Source organism: Asterias amurensis, chromosome 3 (genome assembly GCF_032118995.1).
Source record: "Asterias amurensis chromosome 3, ASM3211899v1".
NCBI classification, from domain to species: domain Eukaryota; kingdom Metazoa; phylum Echinodermata; class Asteroidea; order Forcipulatida; family Asteriidae; genus Asterias; species Asterias amurensis.
This window is the reverse complement of record NC_092650.1, coordinates 13,123,197-13,142,772: the sequence shown is the minus strand read 5'-3', so window position 1 is coordinate 13,142,772 and position 19,576 is coordinate 13,123,197. Positions and strand designations below refer to the sequence as shown.

The 19,576-nt window shown below is 37.4% G+C and overlaps 1 protein-coding gene across 8 annotated transcripts in view; it reads right to left on the bottom strand.

Annotated features, from left to right (window-relative positions):
- LOC139935239 (protein CBFA2T1-like) overlaps nt 1-19,576 on the bottom strand; it is a 110,721-nt gene that overhangs the window by 31,217 nt on the left and 59,928 nt on the right. For 7 of the 8 annotated variants that reach the window (XM_071929748.1, XM_071929738.1, XM_071929739.1 and 4 more), the window contains exon 2: nt 15,545-15,580. Coding sequence is in view for 7 of the 8 variants with exons in the window: in XM_071929738.1 (XP_071785839.1) it covers nt 15,545-15,580 (36 nt within the window). In the remaining variant the exon portion in view is untranslated. Of the gene's footprint in view, nt 1-3,780; nt 3,831-15,544; nt 15,581-19,576 lie in introns of those variants that run through there. The other variant, XM_071929746.1, reaches the window with a different exon arrangement.

Sequence of the window (19,576 nt, the reverse complement as noted above, 5' to 3'; positions counted from 1 at the left end):
ATGCATGTGAGAAGACTGGTCTTAGACCATTACCAATAGTGTCCAATGTCTTTAACTGCAAACAATGTACGGTATCAATTAACTTCACTTGCCTCCCATGTATAACTTGTGAAGGGCAGAAGTTTGGTCCAACAGAAGTCAATTGTCATTTGTTTTCTAAGCCTTTTTTTTTGTTAGACAGGATGATTTATGAGATCTGTGATACCACCAACAATGCAAATATTCAAAAGCTTCATCATTTTTAACCAACCAGCAAGTCTGGCAAAGTTTCCAATATAGAATAAGTACAGGGTGGGTATACACAATCGGCAAGTACCCACATTTAAATTAGGAAAATATCATTATCTAAAAGAGTAGCGAGAACAATATTAACAAACACACCAAGTATCACCAATGCTGTGCCTTTATTGTTGCAATGCTGTTTAAAACAAACATTATATGTCAACAAAATGATTACAAATTGATAAGTTAAAGAGGGGCTCCAAGTTCAAGTTTTTTTGTTTTGTTCTGTTAACACTAATTTTCCAACAAATAAGGTTCCCATGAAAGTGGAGAAAAAGTTTCTGTAAATTGCAGAGAAATTGCAAAGTGAAATTTTATTTGATACTCTGTCAGAGCAAAGTTTGAAATATGACGTTATCAAACAGCATAAACAAATGGGTCCGTACATACCGGAATTTTGCGTCAGTAAAATTGTCTAATTGAACGCAAGTTTGAATGTAATGTCATCAAAATTCAAGAACGTAACATTCTCTGTAAAAAAAAAAAGGCAAAAACCTTATATTCGGAATGTGACGTCATAGAATGTTTTCGGATTTTGTCAAAAATTGCACTCAAAAGGTTTTTCAGGATTAGAAAAAAATTGCACATTAGCATGTTGGATCGTTTCAAACATGAGGTTTAGAGTCGAATTCCAGTTTGATAATGTTCCTATGGACTCTATTCTATTGGAAAATGAGTGGATCATTAAACTGCATTTGACAATGGAGACCTCTTAAAAACTTAACAGTCTTGTGCGTGAGACACTCTGACTACGTTTTTTTCTTTTTCCAAAGTATTTATGCCTTCAGCTTCAATGCTTAAGTTCATCAAAGACGCCGTTGTCGCCACAATGCTGGTGACAACGTAAAGTGCTCTCTCTCTCTTTCAACCCCAGTACCAGCAAATATCAAAAGATGATGAAGCAAAGAAAAACGTTTCATGTAACCTGCGCTATCCTCGGAGAACACCAAGAATTAGCCATGCAAGTCTGATAGATAGAAAGGTAGTGATAGTACTTAAATAAAAACTAATTCCATACAAAAACTTAACATTCGTATTACCAACTATTTCATAACAGTTAGTCTTTAATGGACACTATTGGTAATTGTCAAAGACCAGTCTTCTCACTTGCTGTATTTCAATATTAAAAAATTACCAAACATGTGGAAATTTGAGCTTAATCGGTCCTCGTAGTTGCGAGATAATAATGAAAAAAAAAAAAAAAACACTTTTCACATGAAGTTGTGTGCTTTCTGATGGTTATTGAGACCTCAAATTCTTAATCCGAGGTATTGAAATAAAATTCGGTGAAAGTTACTTCTTTCTCGAAAACTAGGTCACTTCAGAGGGACATCCATTACAAGTTACCAAGAAAGTTTTTGTGCTAATAACTCTTTTGAGTAATTACCAATGGTGTCCATTGCCTTAAAGTCCTGCCACTACCTTCCTTATTTTATCGAAACAGAAGTATGCCTTTCTCATAAGGAAACAAATATATGATTGAGTGCATCATATGCATCAGAAGTTGAAGATTTTAAAAGATTTTTCATTTTTTTTAAGGTTGCATGCAATTTTCTCCAGGAGAGAGGAAATAAAGTTCCCAGGATATAGGGGAAATTAAGTTCCCAGGAGAGAGACCCTTCTTTTAGATTTATTCCGTCGTGCAGATGTACCAGTATTTTTCAAACATATGCAGGACAAACAATGCATATATGCAAATATAGATAATGAATGGCCTTGGCAACAGTTTCAAGTTAAGTACAATAATGCCACAATTTTTATAAATACACTGTTTGTCAACAGGTCACATGTGCGAAACTCTAAAATCTACAGGTAGGTTCGAGGCAATGAGGTACCAGCAAGTTGTATTCTGTCAAAGGACCTGCACAAAAAGTAATTTGTATTATTCCATATAAACAGACATGCTACGTGTACAGGGTTTGGTAATGCCAGCTCAGCGTAACCTTATGGTACATTATGATGTGATGGACAGTGGCAGGAGGGGAAGGGGACAACATGTAGCGAAAGGACAGGGGGAAATTTGGCTAGGGAGGGGAGTGCGAAGGGGCACAGGCAGGGAAAGAACAGAGGGAAATTTGGCTAGAGAGTAGGGGAGTACAAAGGGGCACATGTAGCGAAAGGACAGGGGGAAATTTGGCTAGGGAGGGGAGTACGAAGGGGCACAGGTACGGAAAGGACGAGGGAAAGGGTTAGGGAGGGGAATGCGAAGGGGCACAAGTAGGGAAAGGACAGGGGGAAATTTGGCTAGGGAGGGGAGTACGAAGGGGCAAAGGTAGTAAAGGACAGGGGGAAAGGGTTAGGGAGGGGAGTGCGAAGGGGCACTGGTTACAGGTAGGGAAAGAACAGGGGGAGGGCTAGGGAGGGGAGTGCACACTTCAGTTTTCACTTTGCTGTTTGAAAGTTTCCTCCAATAGTTCAATCATTCAGTCAAATTAGTCTTGTTTCCTGACATTGTTCCCCTTACAACTTTAAATTGTACATATCCACCACTAACAACCAAAGTGGTTTCATGGCATGAGCTACTTTACAAGCCCTTATCGCCCCTAATGCAAATGTTACTGTTAAAAGTAACTGTAATTTTACTACAAAATCTTGTGAGGCTTTTGCCAACCTAGATAAAAAGCCCACTTCCCACTGACAATGCCGTTAGTTTGCTTAAGCACTGCGTTTGTTACATTTAAAACTGGTAAGAACGTGTGAGATGTCCATTACATGATAAACAGTTCAAACAATATCAAGCTGATAGCTTACACAGGTCACCAAATAATCGGATGTTTTGAGGTGCAAAGGACAGCCATTTAGTTCCTATTGTTTATTTTTAACAAAAGGAACATTTCAGACCAGATTTTTACAAATTTGTGGAATTCTCTCCACAGTGCAGCTACTTTTCCTGTGATGCACTTCAAGATAACAGGGCGAGTTGTACAGATTTGTCCAACGTTACTGGTCATAAAATTTTCAAAACATGTCAAAATAGATTCTTGCTTTGTGATATTGTAAACGTTTATGAAAAATATGATTTTTTTTAAAGAAAGACTTCACCGTTTCTTACAAGACACAATGGTTATCAAGTAACATAGATACACCAACAAGTTTCTGATCGTACTGGCATGATGAACTGAACACAAAATCATGCTTAATTAACTGAACATGAGAAGAGAAAATTGCTTCCAACCTAAATTGAAATGCAATAAACCCTACCAACTACGTATAAGCACTAAACCCTGGAAACAACATAAAGTCTATATTAGCAATATGTCCCTCGCATACAGCAGCTTGTTGGGCCATACATAGTGCAAGGACTGGTCCTTGCGCTATGGTTGGACCTGTGTCTTTACCCAGGCTCTAACACTGGTTTTCCCCACTAGACAGCATTATCCAGGAAGCTACAGGTGTATTTAACAACATTGTCCAACAAATAACATAATTAAGGAACGTCATCAAAAGATAACCCACAATGAAATGTTCAAACTTTCACAGCTTTTGTTCAACACTCACCTGCCATTCTGTCTGTGCACGTCTCCTATATGAAACTCTCTTAGGTCGGCTTTGCTTATATTCTATCTATCTCCTGGGTCATTACACAGCCCAGCACAAAAGATAACTTTTTTAAATGATCACAATTTTACGGCCTCAAAAATTGCTGGTACCAAAAAGTGATGGAAATAGAGATCTTGAGCGTTATGGATTCATCTGAATCAATTACAAACTACAATCAATTAACTACTAATTATTCATCAAAAGACTGACTGAAAAAGGTTTAGCAATAAAGTGTACTGTCGGTGACTTACATACCGACTCGTACACATCCTTGATCTTATGATACTAACATCATTTTTACAAATAGCCCCATGCTTTAGGCCTATATAGTTAAATCTTTGTTGATATCATACTGGTACGTGCGTAGCAAGAATTTCCAGCAACTAAGGGAGATGTATGAGTAACTATAAGCACAGCAGTAGGGAATGACTCATGAGGTGTCTTTACAGCTTTAAAGGCAGTGGACACTATTGGTAATTGTCAAAGTTAAGCCTTCACGGTTGGTGTATCTCAATTCATATGGATAAAATAACCAACCTGTGAAAATTTGAGCTCAATCGGTCATCAAAGTTGCGAGATAATAATGAAAGCAGAAAACACCCTTGTCACACAAAGTTGTGTGCGTTTAGATGGTTGATTTCGAGACCTCAAGTTCTAAATCTGAGGTCTCGAAATCAAATCCGTGGAAAATTACTTCTTTCTTGAAAACAATGGCACTTCAGAGGGAGCCGTTTCTCGCAATGTTTTATACCATCAACCTCTCCCCATTACTCGTCACATAGCAAGGTTTTATGTAATAATTATTTTGAGTAATTACCAATAGTGTCCACTGCCTTTAACAGTCATAACCAATTAACTGTTTCAGTACTCATTCATCCAACAACCCCCAAAAATAACCGCCAACATGGGCTCGTTGAAGCAGTCTCATTGGTCATCTTAAGCGCTGGTAATCTACATACTACATGTGTAAATATATAAATAAATGTACCACATTTTGGTTCTGCAAATCAATAAGCAGGTCAGTAAGTACTCGGAAGCTCGCAACAGCAGCGTAGTCGAGCGAGAGCCGTTCATGGCACAAACATTTACCGACTTCTCAACAAGTTTATACTAATTTTGGTTTAAGAAGTTCAACAAAACTCCATTGACTGAGCAACAGGTTTGAAGAATTAGTTTCACTTTAAAGCCAAATTGTGTCTCGCCTAACGACAAAGGCCATTTCCTACAACCTTGCTGCTCTTATTACTTCCAAAGAACTACATTTTTAGGTTTAAATTAGCAGCATTTTAGAAAATCCTTCAATCACAATACAGGCCTTCCCATCGCTAAAAAGGCACTTTAAAAGAGAAATAAATGGAAACACAATTTAACGACTCAAAAGAACATAAAGACAAATTATTTCATTTCAGAACTACCAAAACTATTCAAACAAGAATAGTTGTTAATGTGCACTAGTGTAACCACAAAACTGACTGGATTTGTTTAAAGGAACACGTTGCCTTGGATCGGTCGAGTTGGTCTTTCAAAGATGTTTGTAACCGTTTATTATAAAATGCATATGATTAGAAAGATATTTTAAAAGTAGAATATAATGATCCACACAAGTATCACTCGAAATTGCGTGGTTTTCCTTTTATTCGTCGACAAACACCGTCGGCCATTGGGAGTCCAAAATTTGACTCCCATAACAACGCAATTTAGAGGCAAATGTGTGTGGATCATTGTATTCTAATTTTACAACATCTTTCCAACCGTATGCATTTTAAAACAAACAAGTTACAAACGCTTGTTATAGACCAACTCGTCCGATCCAAGGCAACGTGTTCCTTTAACCATGCCAAGTTTCCTACAGCACTCACTTCATCAGTAACACCAAACATCTATTAAATACAACAAACAGATGCGTCAAACAATCTCCATTTCTGCCAGCTGCTTGGTGAGTTGCCTTCAACCAGGGGCCCAATAATTACATTTATACCCCCATTAAAATATAACACACATCATGTACCATGTGTACGTAATGTGTGTTTACAAACACTGAAGGAAATTGTACCAGCAACTTTATTGAGTACTCTCGGTTACAAACTTAACAATTATATATTTTTTTGTAGCACAGAATTCAATTCATATTAAGTGCAAGCAAGTGTAGGTGGTAAGAGAGAAAAGGTTTCTAGCCAATAATTTTCTCATTGACTGATGGTTAGTTAAGTTGACCACTACTGGCACTGTGCAACAATAAGCATGTATCCATACTTAAAGCAAATTTGAATGACCAGAAGTAAACACATCATGCTTGTCTTTAATGATGCTGTACACCACTTTGAAGTTCTGCCGTTGGAAAATTGTTTGTTTACATGAAGACCAGGGCCAAATTTCAAAGAGCTGCTAAGCACAAAAAATTACTTAGCATTAATTTTTTTCCTTGATGAAAGCTGGAATAGAAACCAAATTTCAATGTGAGTTTTAGGATAAGCAAACAAAAGCTGAATTAATACTATTAACAAGCAATATGCAACAAATGGAAAATGGTTGGTAATCATGTTTTTCTCAAGGAAGAAATTTTATGCTAAGCAAATTTGTCTGCTTAGCAGCTCTACGAAATTGGGCCCTAGTGTTCACATTGTGGTCTAGTTTTTCAAATGGGGCAAAGGAGCCTTTTCTAATTCACACAGTAACCATCTCTATATCCATCAATTTAACAGCAACATCTATCAAAACCACAACATTTTATAATAGCTTTGTACATTCGCAAAAAAAAAGAGGGAAGGCACTGAACTTTGAACATTTGTTCAAATCCTGCACTTGTCAAGAATTAAAATTTACTCAGTCAGTTTCCTCTTGCGGTTTGTTACTTTCTAATTGAAATAAAAAGTTGCATCCCCATAGGCGTAATAAAAAGTTGCATCCCCATAGGATAATACCGAATTGGTTTTGCCAGCAGAAAAGTTGCTGGCAGTGTAAGCACTTTATGTAGTCCTCCATATACGTTAACTGACAAACCTGTAGAAGTTTGATATCGATCAGCCATCTGGGTCATGATAGAATAGTAAAAAACCGTTAACAAATTTTGCATTGCATCGATGCCAAAAAAAAAAATTAATAAAATGCTCACTGAGCGATAAACTCCAAACACGAAATAAGATTATTTATTTTTCATCAAATATGAATTTTCAGACAGAAATATTTTAAGGGATGTTTCACACTATCATCATCATCATTAGACCATTTAAGTTTTTATGTAAATCTGTGATCTTCACGATTTTTATTTTTTTTTACCAATTCAGTAACTTTCCTTTGTAGGCCAGGACCAGCCAAGGAGGACATTGCCTCAGTGGACTTTGTGTTATTCTCCAGGGGCCAAATTCATAAAGCTGCTAAGCACGAAAATTTGCTTAGCACGAAATTTCTTCCTTGAAAAAAAAACAGGTCTACCAACCAAATTTCCATTTCTTGCATATCGCTTATTACTGGTGTTCAGCTATTGTTTGCTTATCCTGAAAATCACGTGGAAATTTGATTGGTAATCCTGTCTTTATCAAGGCAACAATTTCATGCTAAGCAAATTTTTGTGCTTAGCAGCTCTATGAAATTGGGCCCAGACCTTCTTTACAAGGAAGAGTCAGTATAACATACAATTTGTACCAATTAACTTCGTCTTACCAACCAATCAGCATGGTACGAAATATCATCTGAGAAAATGAACAGCCTGGAAAACATCTCTTAAAAATAGTTTTGAAAAACAGTTGTGCTGTTAGAAATTTAGTACCTGTGATTATAACAGACAAACACTATAGGTGTGCAGGCAAAAAAAAAATATTTGATAAGGGTTTTGGTTCCATGTCCTGAACAGCTAATCAATTTGAAATTGATCTCAAAAAGTACGGCCCTATATTTTCATAGCAGCGTGTATGACGTTAGTGCGTCTGTGGTTTTCTCAGTAACGCTTAATGGAAGTTCGTTTTACTTTCACAAATGTTAAAGGGTGGCTGATGTGGTATTTTTAAAAATTTAAACGATTAAACATGACTTTTCAAACCTGAAATATGTTTACTTATTTTTTATTTAACAAGTATTTTAAAAGTGGTTTTCAAGAGATTAGGGGAACCCACCCCGCCCCTAAAAGGGAGCCTTCATGTGACGTCATGTCGGGAACCCGAGCCGTCGGGCCCCCTTGCTGTGTGCATATAGAGACGTGTGCACTGTGTGGCCTGGTACATAGGCGCGTGTAGTTAGGGACCAGACTCTTTTTGCCGACGATATGTTAGAATTCCCGACGTGATGTCGATGGTAGGGGGGCGGTAACAATCCACAAAAGGGGGGCCATGACTTATTCGCTTATTACGCAAGTGAGATATGTTGGGGGAAAAAACAAAACACATTTTATTGATGTTCAATACATATATCAGAAATAAATGACAGCAAAATTAACTGTTTTATTTTAATTCACTGCAGCATCCCTTTAATATACCAGCACTCGATCTGCTGAGTAATAATGAAATCAGGTTTGTACGTTGCATTTAACTCAAGAAATGTGTATAGCCTTTGGGTTTCACAATATATGGAGACTGCTTACTAAAAAAAAGTAAGTGTTTTCAATTTGCTGTCCTAAAACACCTGCAACTGTTTTGCAATTGTAAAGAGCCTCCTGTCAAACCAAACTTTGTTATCACATGAATTTTTTTGGGAAGATGATGGTACCTGCTTATAACAGTTATGATTCACTGGCACCAAAGCTTAGTCACATGCCCAACAGTACAAACATATAACTTGAGATGGTATCAGTAAATGGGAAACAAGGACAATAGTAAAATAAAAAAGCGGATGACCTTAAGAGACATTCGTATACCAGCACAAAATGATGGAATAAGTTGAGGGTACCTAGACCTGGAGGAGTTGCAAAACAAACAAGAGAATTATGTAAAATTGAAAGAAGTTCAGTTTGTGTGTATTTCAAAATGGTGGTAGCCAATAATGAAAGCAAGGATGAGTTTGATCCTACTACTTTAACAGTCACTTGGAAGTGGTATTTTGTCAAAATAAAGCTTTGTCACTAATATGTGTTTTGATGAGTGGAATGTGAATAAACAGTTAACTGAGGTTCTAAAAAATTAGTTCTTATCTTATTTACAAATTTAAGAGTTCGACTTGCATGTACTTTGCACATGTGTTTACTCTACGCATCAAGGCAAAGTCTGCCTCAATTGACGTCACAAAAGGGCTAGGTGGAGTCAACCCCCCAAACAATTTTATCTATTTTTTTAACATATAAATCGTTAAAAGCAATTACCAATAAAATTGTTTTATTGTTACGTTATGTTATTGTTATTGTTAAAATAAAAATTATATTTCCAGGTGACTTTAAATTTCCTTTTTTTTTGGGGGGGGGGGGTGGGGTGCAAAAAATGTCATCAGAACAATTTCCGGAAACAAATGCAACATTCGTGAGTTATTGTACAGTGAACGAAACACGAGAGTCAAGTGTGTGGTTTAGTTTTAAAGGACCTGGATATATGGGCGCAAGGTCATGAAAAAAAAAAACATTAAAGGAATGACCAAACTTGGGAGCCATGTGGCTAGTCGTTGTTTATGCAGCTGGGAATCCACAAATATGAAGCTATGATAAATGAAGCCATGATGGAACACTGTTCCAAGATGGCCAGACAGAATTCTGGGCTCACAATCTTAATTCCTTCCCTTGGCATCATGCATGGAGGTTGAACTCCACTACAACAGAATGCAGAAGGTATAGGGGGGCTATACGTAAATCATGGGAGTACTCAGACAACATTGCATCTTGGTAAAGTGAGTGGTTTGTTTAGTTCTTAACATTATGAAACACACATGGGGGGGGGGGGGCAAGACTACTTCAACTTGAATGCAGGCAAGGTGTATTTGGTCTATTTATACTTCCCAATGCGTACATGAAGCATCAACTTCATAAAACAACATGTACATGAATCTTGCTCAAGGACACAAGTGTCTCGATTGGGGTTCGAACCCACACTCGAATCCATGAAGAGGAAAGCACATCCAAAAAATGCATAATAGGAGTAACTTAATTATTGTGGAAGACAAGTTTCATTTTCAAGGATTTTACTACATTATACACCACTTTTATCACACAGAGACATTTATAAATGGGAATAAACCTAACCTTGCCTTTAGGCGGCTTGGTCGTTCTGACCATGACCCTGCCCGGTCTTAAACTGCCTTTGAAGACCTCGTCACCACTTTTTTTATTCCCTTATTTATAATAAAACCTAATTTGGGTTGAACAAAGAACAATTTGAGGGCAGGACTTATACCTGCGACCTCCTGTTTAACATGCCGGCACTCTAACCAATTTGAGCTAACTAGCCGTAATACAGTGGCACTCTCCCTATTTTGTCAATACCTTTGTTCGGAGTGCCAGTCAGAAGCCATACAACCTGGGACTGCCTAACGGTTGCTTTCAACGAAAACATAGGTTGGAATGCAATGTTTAAAGTGCAACAATCCATAAAGAAAAACAAAACTCCCAGCATAACAACAATAAAAAACAGACCCAGACCCTAGTAGAAGTCTAATGGTCTGGACCTACCATGAAATATTTGAAAGGTTTTATTGTTTGACCATGAACTACATTATAGTCACTTGTACAGAAGAGAGGCATTGATGGATGACAGCAGATAATCCATGACAATGAAATTAGCATGTCAACAAGGCTATAAACAGCACCACTACACTCCTCTATCAAATTCTAAGGAACACTTACTGGATGATAGCTTGGAAGCTTATGAATGTGATTATGGTAATGTCTATAAATGGACAGGCGATGTTTGCTTCTTGCACCGATCAGGCCTCACTTGACTTGGTGAATACTTAATACACAGACAATAGGACTTAACATTCACCCCAACTGAGGTCAGGGTAAGAATACTTAATCAAAAGTAGGACCACCTAACGCTGAGGCACTGACTTCATCCATTTTCGCTACATACAACACAACACAACACAATACATGTGCTATTGTTATCAAAATGCACTATTATAAGGGTATTGTAATGATACTTACAACAAACAAAATTCTTTACACAGTTCTTCCAAAGATGATTGGCGGACGAAAAGTTTGTGGATACAATCTTATTGACAGTTGATTTTCCAGCAGGAATCAACTGATATGGCTGAAAGTGTAGCGTTTACACAAGGGATGTCGGAAATGCAATGTGTGTGATCGTGTGAATGTTGGTCATGAAATCTCAAACAACCTTTGTGATGATATGGCTGAAAGTGTAGCGTTTATACAAGGTATGTCGGAAATGCAATGTGTGTGATCGTGTGAATGTTGGTCATAAAATCTCAAACAACCTTTGTGACAGACAACTGGCGTCCACAACAAGGGACGTTGGTCTTCGGCTCTCGTGCGAATAGGGCTCCAGAAATACATAAACAACATTTATTTTCAAATACTTTCCAGAGCCTCAAGAACAGACCAATAGTAGGCTTTGTTCTGCATTCTCAACATACTCCCTTTTAAATGAGAGCAGCCATAAAGGAAAAAAACACAATAACTTCAAACTACCTTTGCCCAGAGGAGACAACCCACAGAGGTTCAAAATGTCCCACAAAATAATGTCACATTCAACATTTTCCAAGGGCTCTTAACCGAGCCCTAGACCTCATGCTGTTACAGCTTTCTGCTTAGAGCAGGATTCACACTGAAAAAACCTACACTAAAAACATGACTATCTACTAACCTACACTGAATGGCATTTAACAAAGATTTTTACATATGTAAGAACAGAAAACAAAAGGTAACAATTTACATATAATATTTGTATTCCATCTGAAAGGATTGGGTTAGCTAATTAGTTGTGCACTAATTAGTGATTAACTGTGACAGCTGCACTACACAAGCTGCCTCGCAGAGTCTTAAAGGGTTTGAGTACTTTTTGTACGACACATAACATAATGTCCATAGATTTACATTAAACTGACAAGGTTTTAAGATAATGATGGTAGATAGCTCCCCTTAAAATATTACTTGCTGAAGTGCTGTAGTTTTTGAGAAATGAGTAACATAATGTCACAACCCCCCACAATTTTCGTCCCCCGAGAATATTTTAGCATGTACAACATATTAATGCGACTCTCCTGAAAACAGACAAAAACCTTATGACCAAGCAGCTGAAACTTTACAGGTACATTATATTACATTCAATATTTTTTCTTCAAAGAGGTCAAAAAATCCTTTATAAGAACAGCTTTAAGATACAGATAAACAAGTTCACAAAAACCAACTACTATGATACACAACATTTTGTAAAGGCTACTCTATGTTGCACCATGGTTGCAGAGGCTTCGCCAAACTCCCAGGAGTGTTCAAAGTTTGTGGTTGCTCTCCCATTGTGAGACGCCCTACACCTGGAAATGTGTGTCATGTGAGCAAATTGTTTTCTTGTTCTTGTTAGAACACCTTGCAAGCCGCCTGTCCAAACACTTAAATTCTTCCCTCAACAGGAATCCTCCGCCTTAAATTACACAGCTTGGTGTCCCCTTAGGCAAGTTATGAACAGCAGATAAAAACAGAGTCAGTTTTTTATTCCAGACGGTACACACCTGCCTAACTCAAACACTCAATTTAAAACTCGAAAACTTATCCGTGATTTTGTTTGATAATTTTCGCATTAATTTGTTTTAGCTGTAAAGTGTTGAACATACAACACAACACATTTTGCCATTTCAGGTCAGGATCAAAAGATCAATAAATATCTGGAAATATAAAGTATGTTGAACTTTAATTGGGTTTACGCTTTGAAAGAAAGATGGAAGAAATTTAAGTTGAAACTCTAATCTTGTAACAAAGGAGGCAGCAGTATCGCTCTGGCTACTTCATAATATTGTACCAAAAATAACCAGAGAGTTAATGTATTTGAAATGCAACCAAGCTGTATGTGAACTCAGCATATGACATCCACACCATGGGTGACCCCATCAAGGTCATGATCCAAAACAACCACCTGGATCCCGCCAATTTGTAGAGCAATTGAACAGACCTCTCCAGTCTTTCTTCCAATCCTGTTTGACAACAAGCACCTGGTGTAAGAACCAGGGCCACCCTCTATGGCTGGAAAAGGGCAAATCATTCATGGCCCTAGTGTTTATATACAGGACAAATATTGTGCCTCTATATGGCTGCCCCTTGTGGGTGTTTATAGAATCTGAATGACAGAGACATGGTGGAAAGATGGGACCCAAGTTGAGTTTCTTTTCAGCTGCTACATCCCTCAGGACTACCCCTGGGCCCAATTTCATAGCGCTGCTTAGGCGACCGATTTTGTGCTTACTGTGCAGTTTCTATTTCATAGCGCTGCTAACCGTAAGCACAAGAAAAGGCATGTTAACCTTCCCGTGCTTACCACACAAACATTAATGACGTCACAACGCAAATCCACGGTAAACACGCAATATGGCCACCCAATTTTTCTGCTAACCCGTGAAATACGCTAAGGCTTAAGCAAATTTTCCTGCTACAGTAAGCACGCAAATTTGCTTACTGTTAAGCATGGCTATGAAATTGGGCCCAGATGATCCTGACACGCAGTCTGCCTGTGAAGATTGGAACATGGAGCCCTCCCTGTTTGGAACCACCAGAGTGTGATCAAACTACACCCATCAACAACATACACCATTAAAAGATGTCTACCATGATGATTCTAACAGCACATTGAGAATAGTACTTGTCCATCGTTTTTTTTTTTTTTTTACAGTGTATGAATTTCATCAGAGCATGGCATGGTCCGAGTCTCAAAATCTAGCTCTTGCATGTATAACAGTTAACACCCACCAGCCAGCAACATTCCAGCTGAAACATGTTTAAGGGCTACACCTTCCAACGAGTCTATAACTATGGTATTGGACAATATTGGTCAGTTAAAAAGAAAACCAATAAAAAAAGGCAGTGGACACTATTGGTAATTACTCAAAATGATTACCAGCATTTATAAAACCTTACTTGGTAACAAGTAATGGGGAGATGTTGGTAGTATAAAACATTGTGAGAAATGGCTCCCTCTGAAGTGGAGTAGTTTTCGAGAAAGAAGTAATTTTCCACGAATTTGATTTCGAGACCTCAGATTTAGAATTTGAGGTCTCGAAATCAAGCATCTGAAAGCACACAACTTCGTGTGACAAGGGTGTTTTCTCTTTCATTAATATCTCGCAATTTCGACAACCAATTGAGCTCAATTTTTCAAAGGTTTGTTATGTTATGCATATGTTGGGATACATCAGGTGAGCAGACTGGTCTTTGACAATTACACATAGTGTTGTTCACTGTCTTTAAATACTCAGAAAACCTGAGGTAATATAATTTAGCTGCTTGGTGTGTCCAGACTGGTCTATCATACAGGTGTTTTCTCTCTTGTATTTAGCTGCTCATACACTGAGCCCTCAGCTTTACCTATTGCAGCAAATGGATCAACTAAGTATGTGCTGTTCATTAAATAAATCTAAAGAATAATTAACTGTAATAGAGGAAGTCCTTGATCACTGGCATGACCCACCTCAATTTGCATTCAGGGCAAGAAATAACAACAAAAATAGAAATACTAGTTAAACCAAGCAAAAGACTTCAAATATGACTTATTTGAGAACAACCAAATGTAGTTTGAAAAACTGACCTAACATCAAAATGTGCATTAGTTGTTGGCAAACATGTCGCTTGAAACGGTTTTGAAATTATAAAAATAATAATTAAAATCAGTCAGCATTAGAGAACACTACCAGCATATTAACATAATAACCCCTGAAAGGATGCTTTCTATTAAAAAAAAAAACCCTAGACAGCAAACTCTCTAGTTGATTAATTTTGAAAAGCAGGTACAAGTTAATGAATTTAAACAACCCTTTTATTCATCCCCCCTCCCTCCATAAAAACAATTCATTAGTGATGCAATCAGCCCCCATATGTGATCAAGCGGAATAGCTCAACAGGGAATTGATGGGTATAGATAAAATTTCTAAGTGCACTGTGTTAATGGATGGTTTCTATAGTGTCAGTTGTGTGTACTCACTTAGCCATGGTCAATAAACCGAGCTCATCATAGTACAACAAGATGACAGAGCTGGCACTATAAGCCTGGGCTGATTGTAATATAGCTTGATAATGACCACGAGACAAGAGTAAAACAAATTGTTGTGCTCCACACCTATTCAGCTCTCCCAATTATATTTCAATGTACTAAATAATCCAAAAGTTAACTGTGATCAATATTTATGACCTGATACTGGCACACAGACCTACATCTCCGCTGTTTTGGTGTTATGGGCAATGGACACTATTTGTAATTACTCAAAATAATTGTTAGCAAAAAAACTATTTGGTAAAGAGTAATGGAGAGCTGTTGAAAGTATAAAACATTGTGACAAACGGCTCCCTTTGAAGTTTTCGAGAAAGAAGTTATTTTCCACAAATTTGACTATGAGACCTCAGAATAAAATTTTGAGGTCTCGAAATCAAGCATCTGAAAGCACACAACTTCGTGTGACAAGGGTGTTTTTTCGAGCTCAAACTTTCACAGGTGTTACCAAGTGAGAAGACTGGTCTCTGACAATTACTAGTGTCCAGTGTCTTTAACTATTGGTCTTGGTCTTTGACTTCCACATGTGTCTCATGATGAGAAGTCATAATTAAACATTTCATTATCCAGCATTCTGTAGTAACTTGATGTTAAAAACTTACCTTTATTTAATGGGTCTAGAGATCTTTCAGCTGAATCTGTGTGAAACACGATAAAAACAGACAAGAAAACTCATCAACACATAAATTATAATGCATTAGTTTTTGACACATCTTCTTGTGAATTAAATGAATGACATCAAGAACAACTTGACATGGACAAGCAACAGATAAGACGCCAACCAGTTTCATTCATAAGTTTTTTTTTTTTTGGGGGGGGGGGGAGCTGGCATAAATAGTGTAGCAGAGAGATTAAATGAATTCTTCAAATGATTGCAAGTTATTCGTTTTATCATCCGAGCTCTTTACAATACAGGCTCAAATATGAAGTTACCACAAGGTTAAGGTTGTAAATTTTGACTTAATACAACTTTGTATGTTTTTCTGATCAGTGTTACAATAGGCATCCCTACACACTACCATCCATCTTATTATCAATGCGAAGTCCATCAATGCAAACCCATAAAATAGAAAATTTAATTCAATATCTGAATGTTTTTGCTGTTTTTTTCAACAAGATAGGGGTTTCTTTTCTATATAAATAATTTAACATTTTTCAGAAGTAACACAACAGTATGTGACAATTGTTTATATATTTCTTTTTCTATATTAAATTTTCCTTCCGCTGAAAATTCTTACTGCTTCCAGCTACTCACCAAAACCTAATTAAACAGTGATAACCTATAATTGCTGTTTGACTTAAAAGAAACCAAAACTAAAGAGAAAAAAAGAAACACACTATTTTGAAACAGCATGTTTTTGCAAACAGACAAATTTTTTAGATGGGAAAGGGGGGGGGATCCTTACAAAATAACCTTCCTCCTCAGCCAACATTCCAGGTCTGGTATATAAAAATGTTATCAGAATTGTTATCATTCGTACAGTCTGGACTGTCCAAAACAACAGCTGTAGTATCTAAGTGTCAAACAAGTGCATTATAAAATGGATATCACTTAAAGCCATTGGACCCTTTCGGTTCAGAAAAAAAAAAAAAGTTCACAGATTTACAAATAACTTACAGGGTTTACAGAAGGCAATGTTGAAAGACTTCTCTTGAAATATTATTCCATGAAATGCTTTACTTTTTGAGAAAACAGCAAAACAATATAAATTCTCGTTAACGAGAATTACGGATTTATTTTAAACACATGTCATGACACGGCGAAACGCGCGGAAACAAGGGTGAGTTTTTCCGTTGTTTTCTCCCAACTCCGATGACCGATTGAGCCTAAATTTTCACAGGTTTGTTATTTGATATAGAAGTTGTGGTACACAAAGTGTGGGCCTTGGACAACACTGTTTGCCGAAAGGGTCCAATGGCTTTAAAAATACATTTACCAAAACTATGGTGTGACTTATAAGTAGCCTACTAAAAAATATAATGAAATGAAGTGAGCGTGGGTACATAGTGGTGTTCCTAAAAAAAAATGCTTTCCCATTTCAGTTCCATATCAATCGTTCCGACTGACCGCTGAAGTCAGATAAAATACTTGTGATAAAAAGAAAACTGAATCTTCAACCCTGAAATTCATCAAGCCCTTTTTTATTGAACTGTCTTTCATCATTTTTGCCAATACCAATAAAGCTGAAGAAACTATTAACTACAGCCAAGTTGGCACAACGACCATTTGTCAACTGATGGCCGAAAATAACTGGTACTGATGCTCCAAAACGTGTGTTGGGTAACGAAACAAGACAATCCTCTAGTTGACAAATGGTTTGTGTTAACTTGGCCTAAGATATGAACATCACTGAAAAGTCAGTCAACTTTATCATGTGTTCCTACAAACTTAATGTCCAATTAAATTAATACAGCGAACAAAGCTATATAATGTTTCAAGCAAAGGTTTTCAAAAGTTGACGCCACAAAAAGGAATCATAAATGACGGTTTGGGTTTTTCTGGAAGAATTGTCAGTTTATGAAATTTATTGGCCTGAGAAAATAAAGGGGTTTCCACTTCAAATTGCTTGAAATAAATGATTTACTTCTTGAACATTTGTCTTGTTCCATTGATACATCTTACACACAAAAAAACACTTGTGTAGCAAACTCCAGTGCACTTGTGTTTCTTAAAGACACTGGACACTATTGGTAGTTGTCAAAGACCAATCTTCTCACTTGTTGTATCTCAACATTTACATTAAATAACAACTCCATCAAAATTTGAGCTCAATTGGTCGTCGAAATTGCGAGATAATAATGAAAGAAGAAACACCCTTGTTACACGAAGTTGGTGTGCTTTCAGATGCTTGATTTCGAGACCTCAAATTCTAAATCTGAGGTCTCGAAATCAAATTCATAGAAAATTACTTCTTTCTCGAAAACTAAGTCACTTCAGAGGGAACCGTTTCTCACAATGTTTTATACCATCAACCTCTCCCCGGCCCATTACTCGTTACCGCATAAGGTTTTATGCTAATAATTATTTTGAGTAATTACCAATAGCTCCACTGCCTTTAACAATTCTAATCCTGAATCCAGCTGCTACACTGTACCTCCCTATGACTAAACATTCACAGCACAAAAAAACTTACTTGGCAAGATCAGATACGGAGCAATTTCTGATGAGGGGGATGAGGAGAAAAAAATCAATAGACATCTTGAGTTATGGAAATTCATTAAAGCTTGTCGACCTGTACCAACAGTAACAAGCGTGCCGCGGGAAAAAGCTAGCGCCATGAACAATGAGGAAGAGCGGGCGGTTCACCTGCCTGCTGGTCACATAAATGGCAAGACATGGCGCCAGGTAATGCACTGTCATTAACGTAGGGGGTTTATTCACCTGGTATTTCTCAGCTGCAGGGGGATAGGAAGCTCGCATCCTATGGGTGTAGTAGAGTAGTACTTGTGTTTACCCAGCTAATGCACATTGCCAAACACCTAAGTAAATAGTATCTTTTTTGGATACTACCCTAGCTCAGCTTTTAACACTTCCAGGGCATTTTCTCAGTTTTGTTAAAATAGTGTTCATTTTTTTTGAAAAGAATCAGCAGAAATATAAAGCTTGCAATTCAGCTTTTCACACTTCCAGGGCATTTTCTCAGTTTTGTAAAAATAGTATTCATTTATTTGAAAAGAATCAGCAGAAATATCAAGCTTGCAATTCAGAACTCATTATAACAATTTTGTACAAACTGAGCCCAAGCAAACTTAATACTGATTCTGACACATAAGTCTCAATAAAAATTGCAAATTGTCAGAGTGTCCAAAATTAGACAACACTTATTGATATCACGTTGGGGCGGGGGACAGTGGGTGGATTTTGCGTTTATCAGCGCTTGTCATTATCAAAATTTAAGTGGCTCACTCAGTCCCTCACATTTGCTTGTCAGCTGTTATATTTAGCCTTCAGACCAATATACGTGGTGGTACCAGTCTAATGAGTTATTAGTTCTTCTTTATTAAACAGTATCATCATCAAGTGATTGAATGACTGCTGTTCTATTTTACGTTGATTGTTGCATTAGTAGTTCCAGGAACCAGACCATGCACCACTGCATTTTTGTTGGTTTCTAGGAAGACGCTTGCCCCGAATCACGTGATAACAACGTAGACTCGCTGAGACATCCGGTCACAATTAGTCTAGTGCGGGCGCACTATACACTGATTTGCTGTATAGTAGTACGTGGTTCCGCGCCGTTATGCTAATGAACATGCAAAAGGCTTATTCATAACCTATTGATAGTGTACTGTGTATGGTATAATTGTATAAAGCCAGTCCCATGGAGAAAAGCCACAACCCAAATAAACTAAAGTTTTAAGGCCCATGGACCATGTTAGAGTACATCAGAGAGGTCTTCGGAAGAACTTAAATCACCCTCAAACTTAACAAAGAACAACTAACTACTAAACCACCATAGGCACAGCAACTGCAAAGACACTGAACACGCCACAATGGGAACAGCTGTCCCCAAACAATTTGTTTTTAATCCACCTTCCCTTGAATCAAAAACAACTGGACCTGCAATTTCAGTTTATCCTGTAATGGGGCATCTGTCAACACATCAAGGTTGAAATGCCAACATGTTGAATTG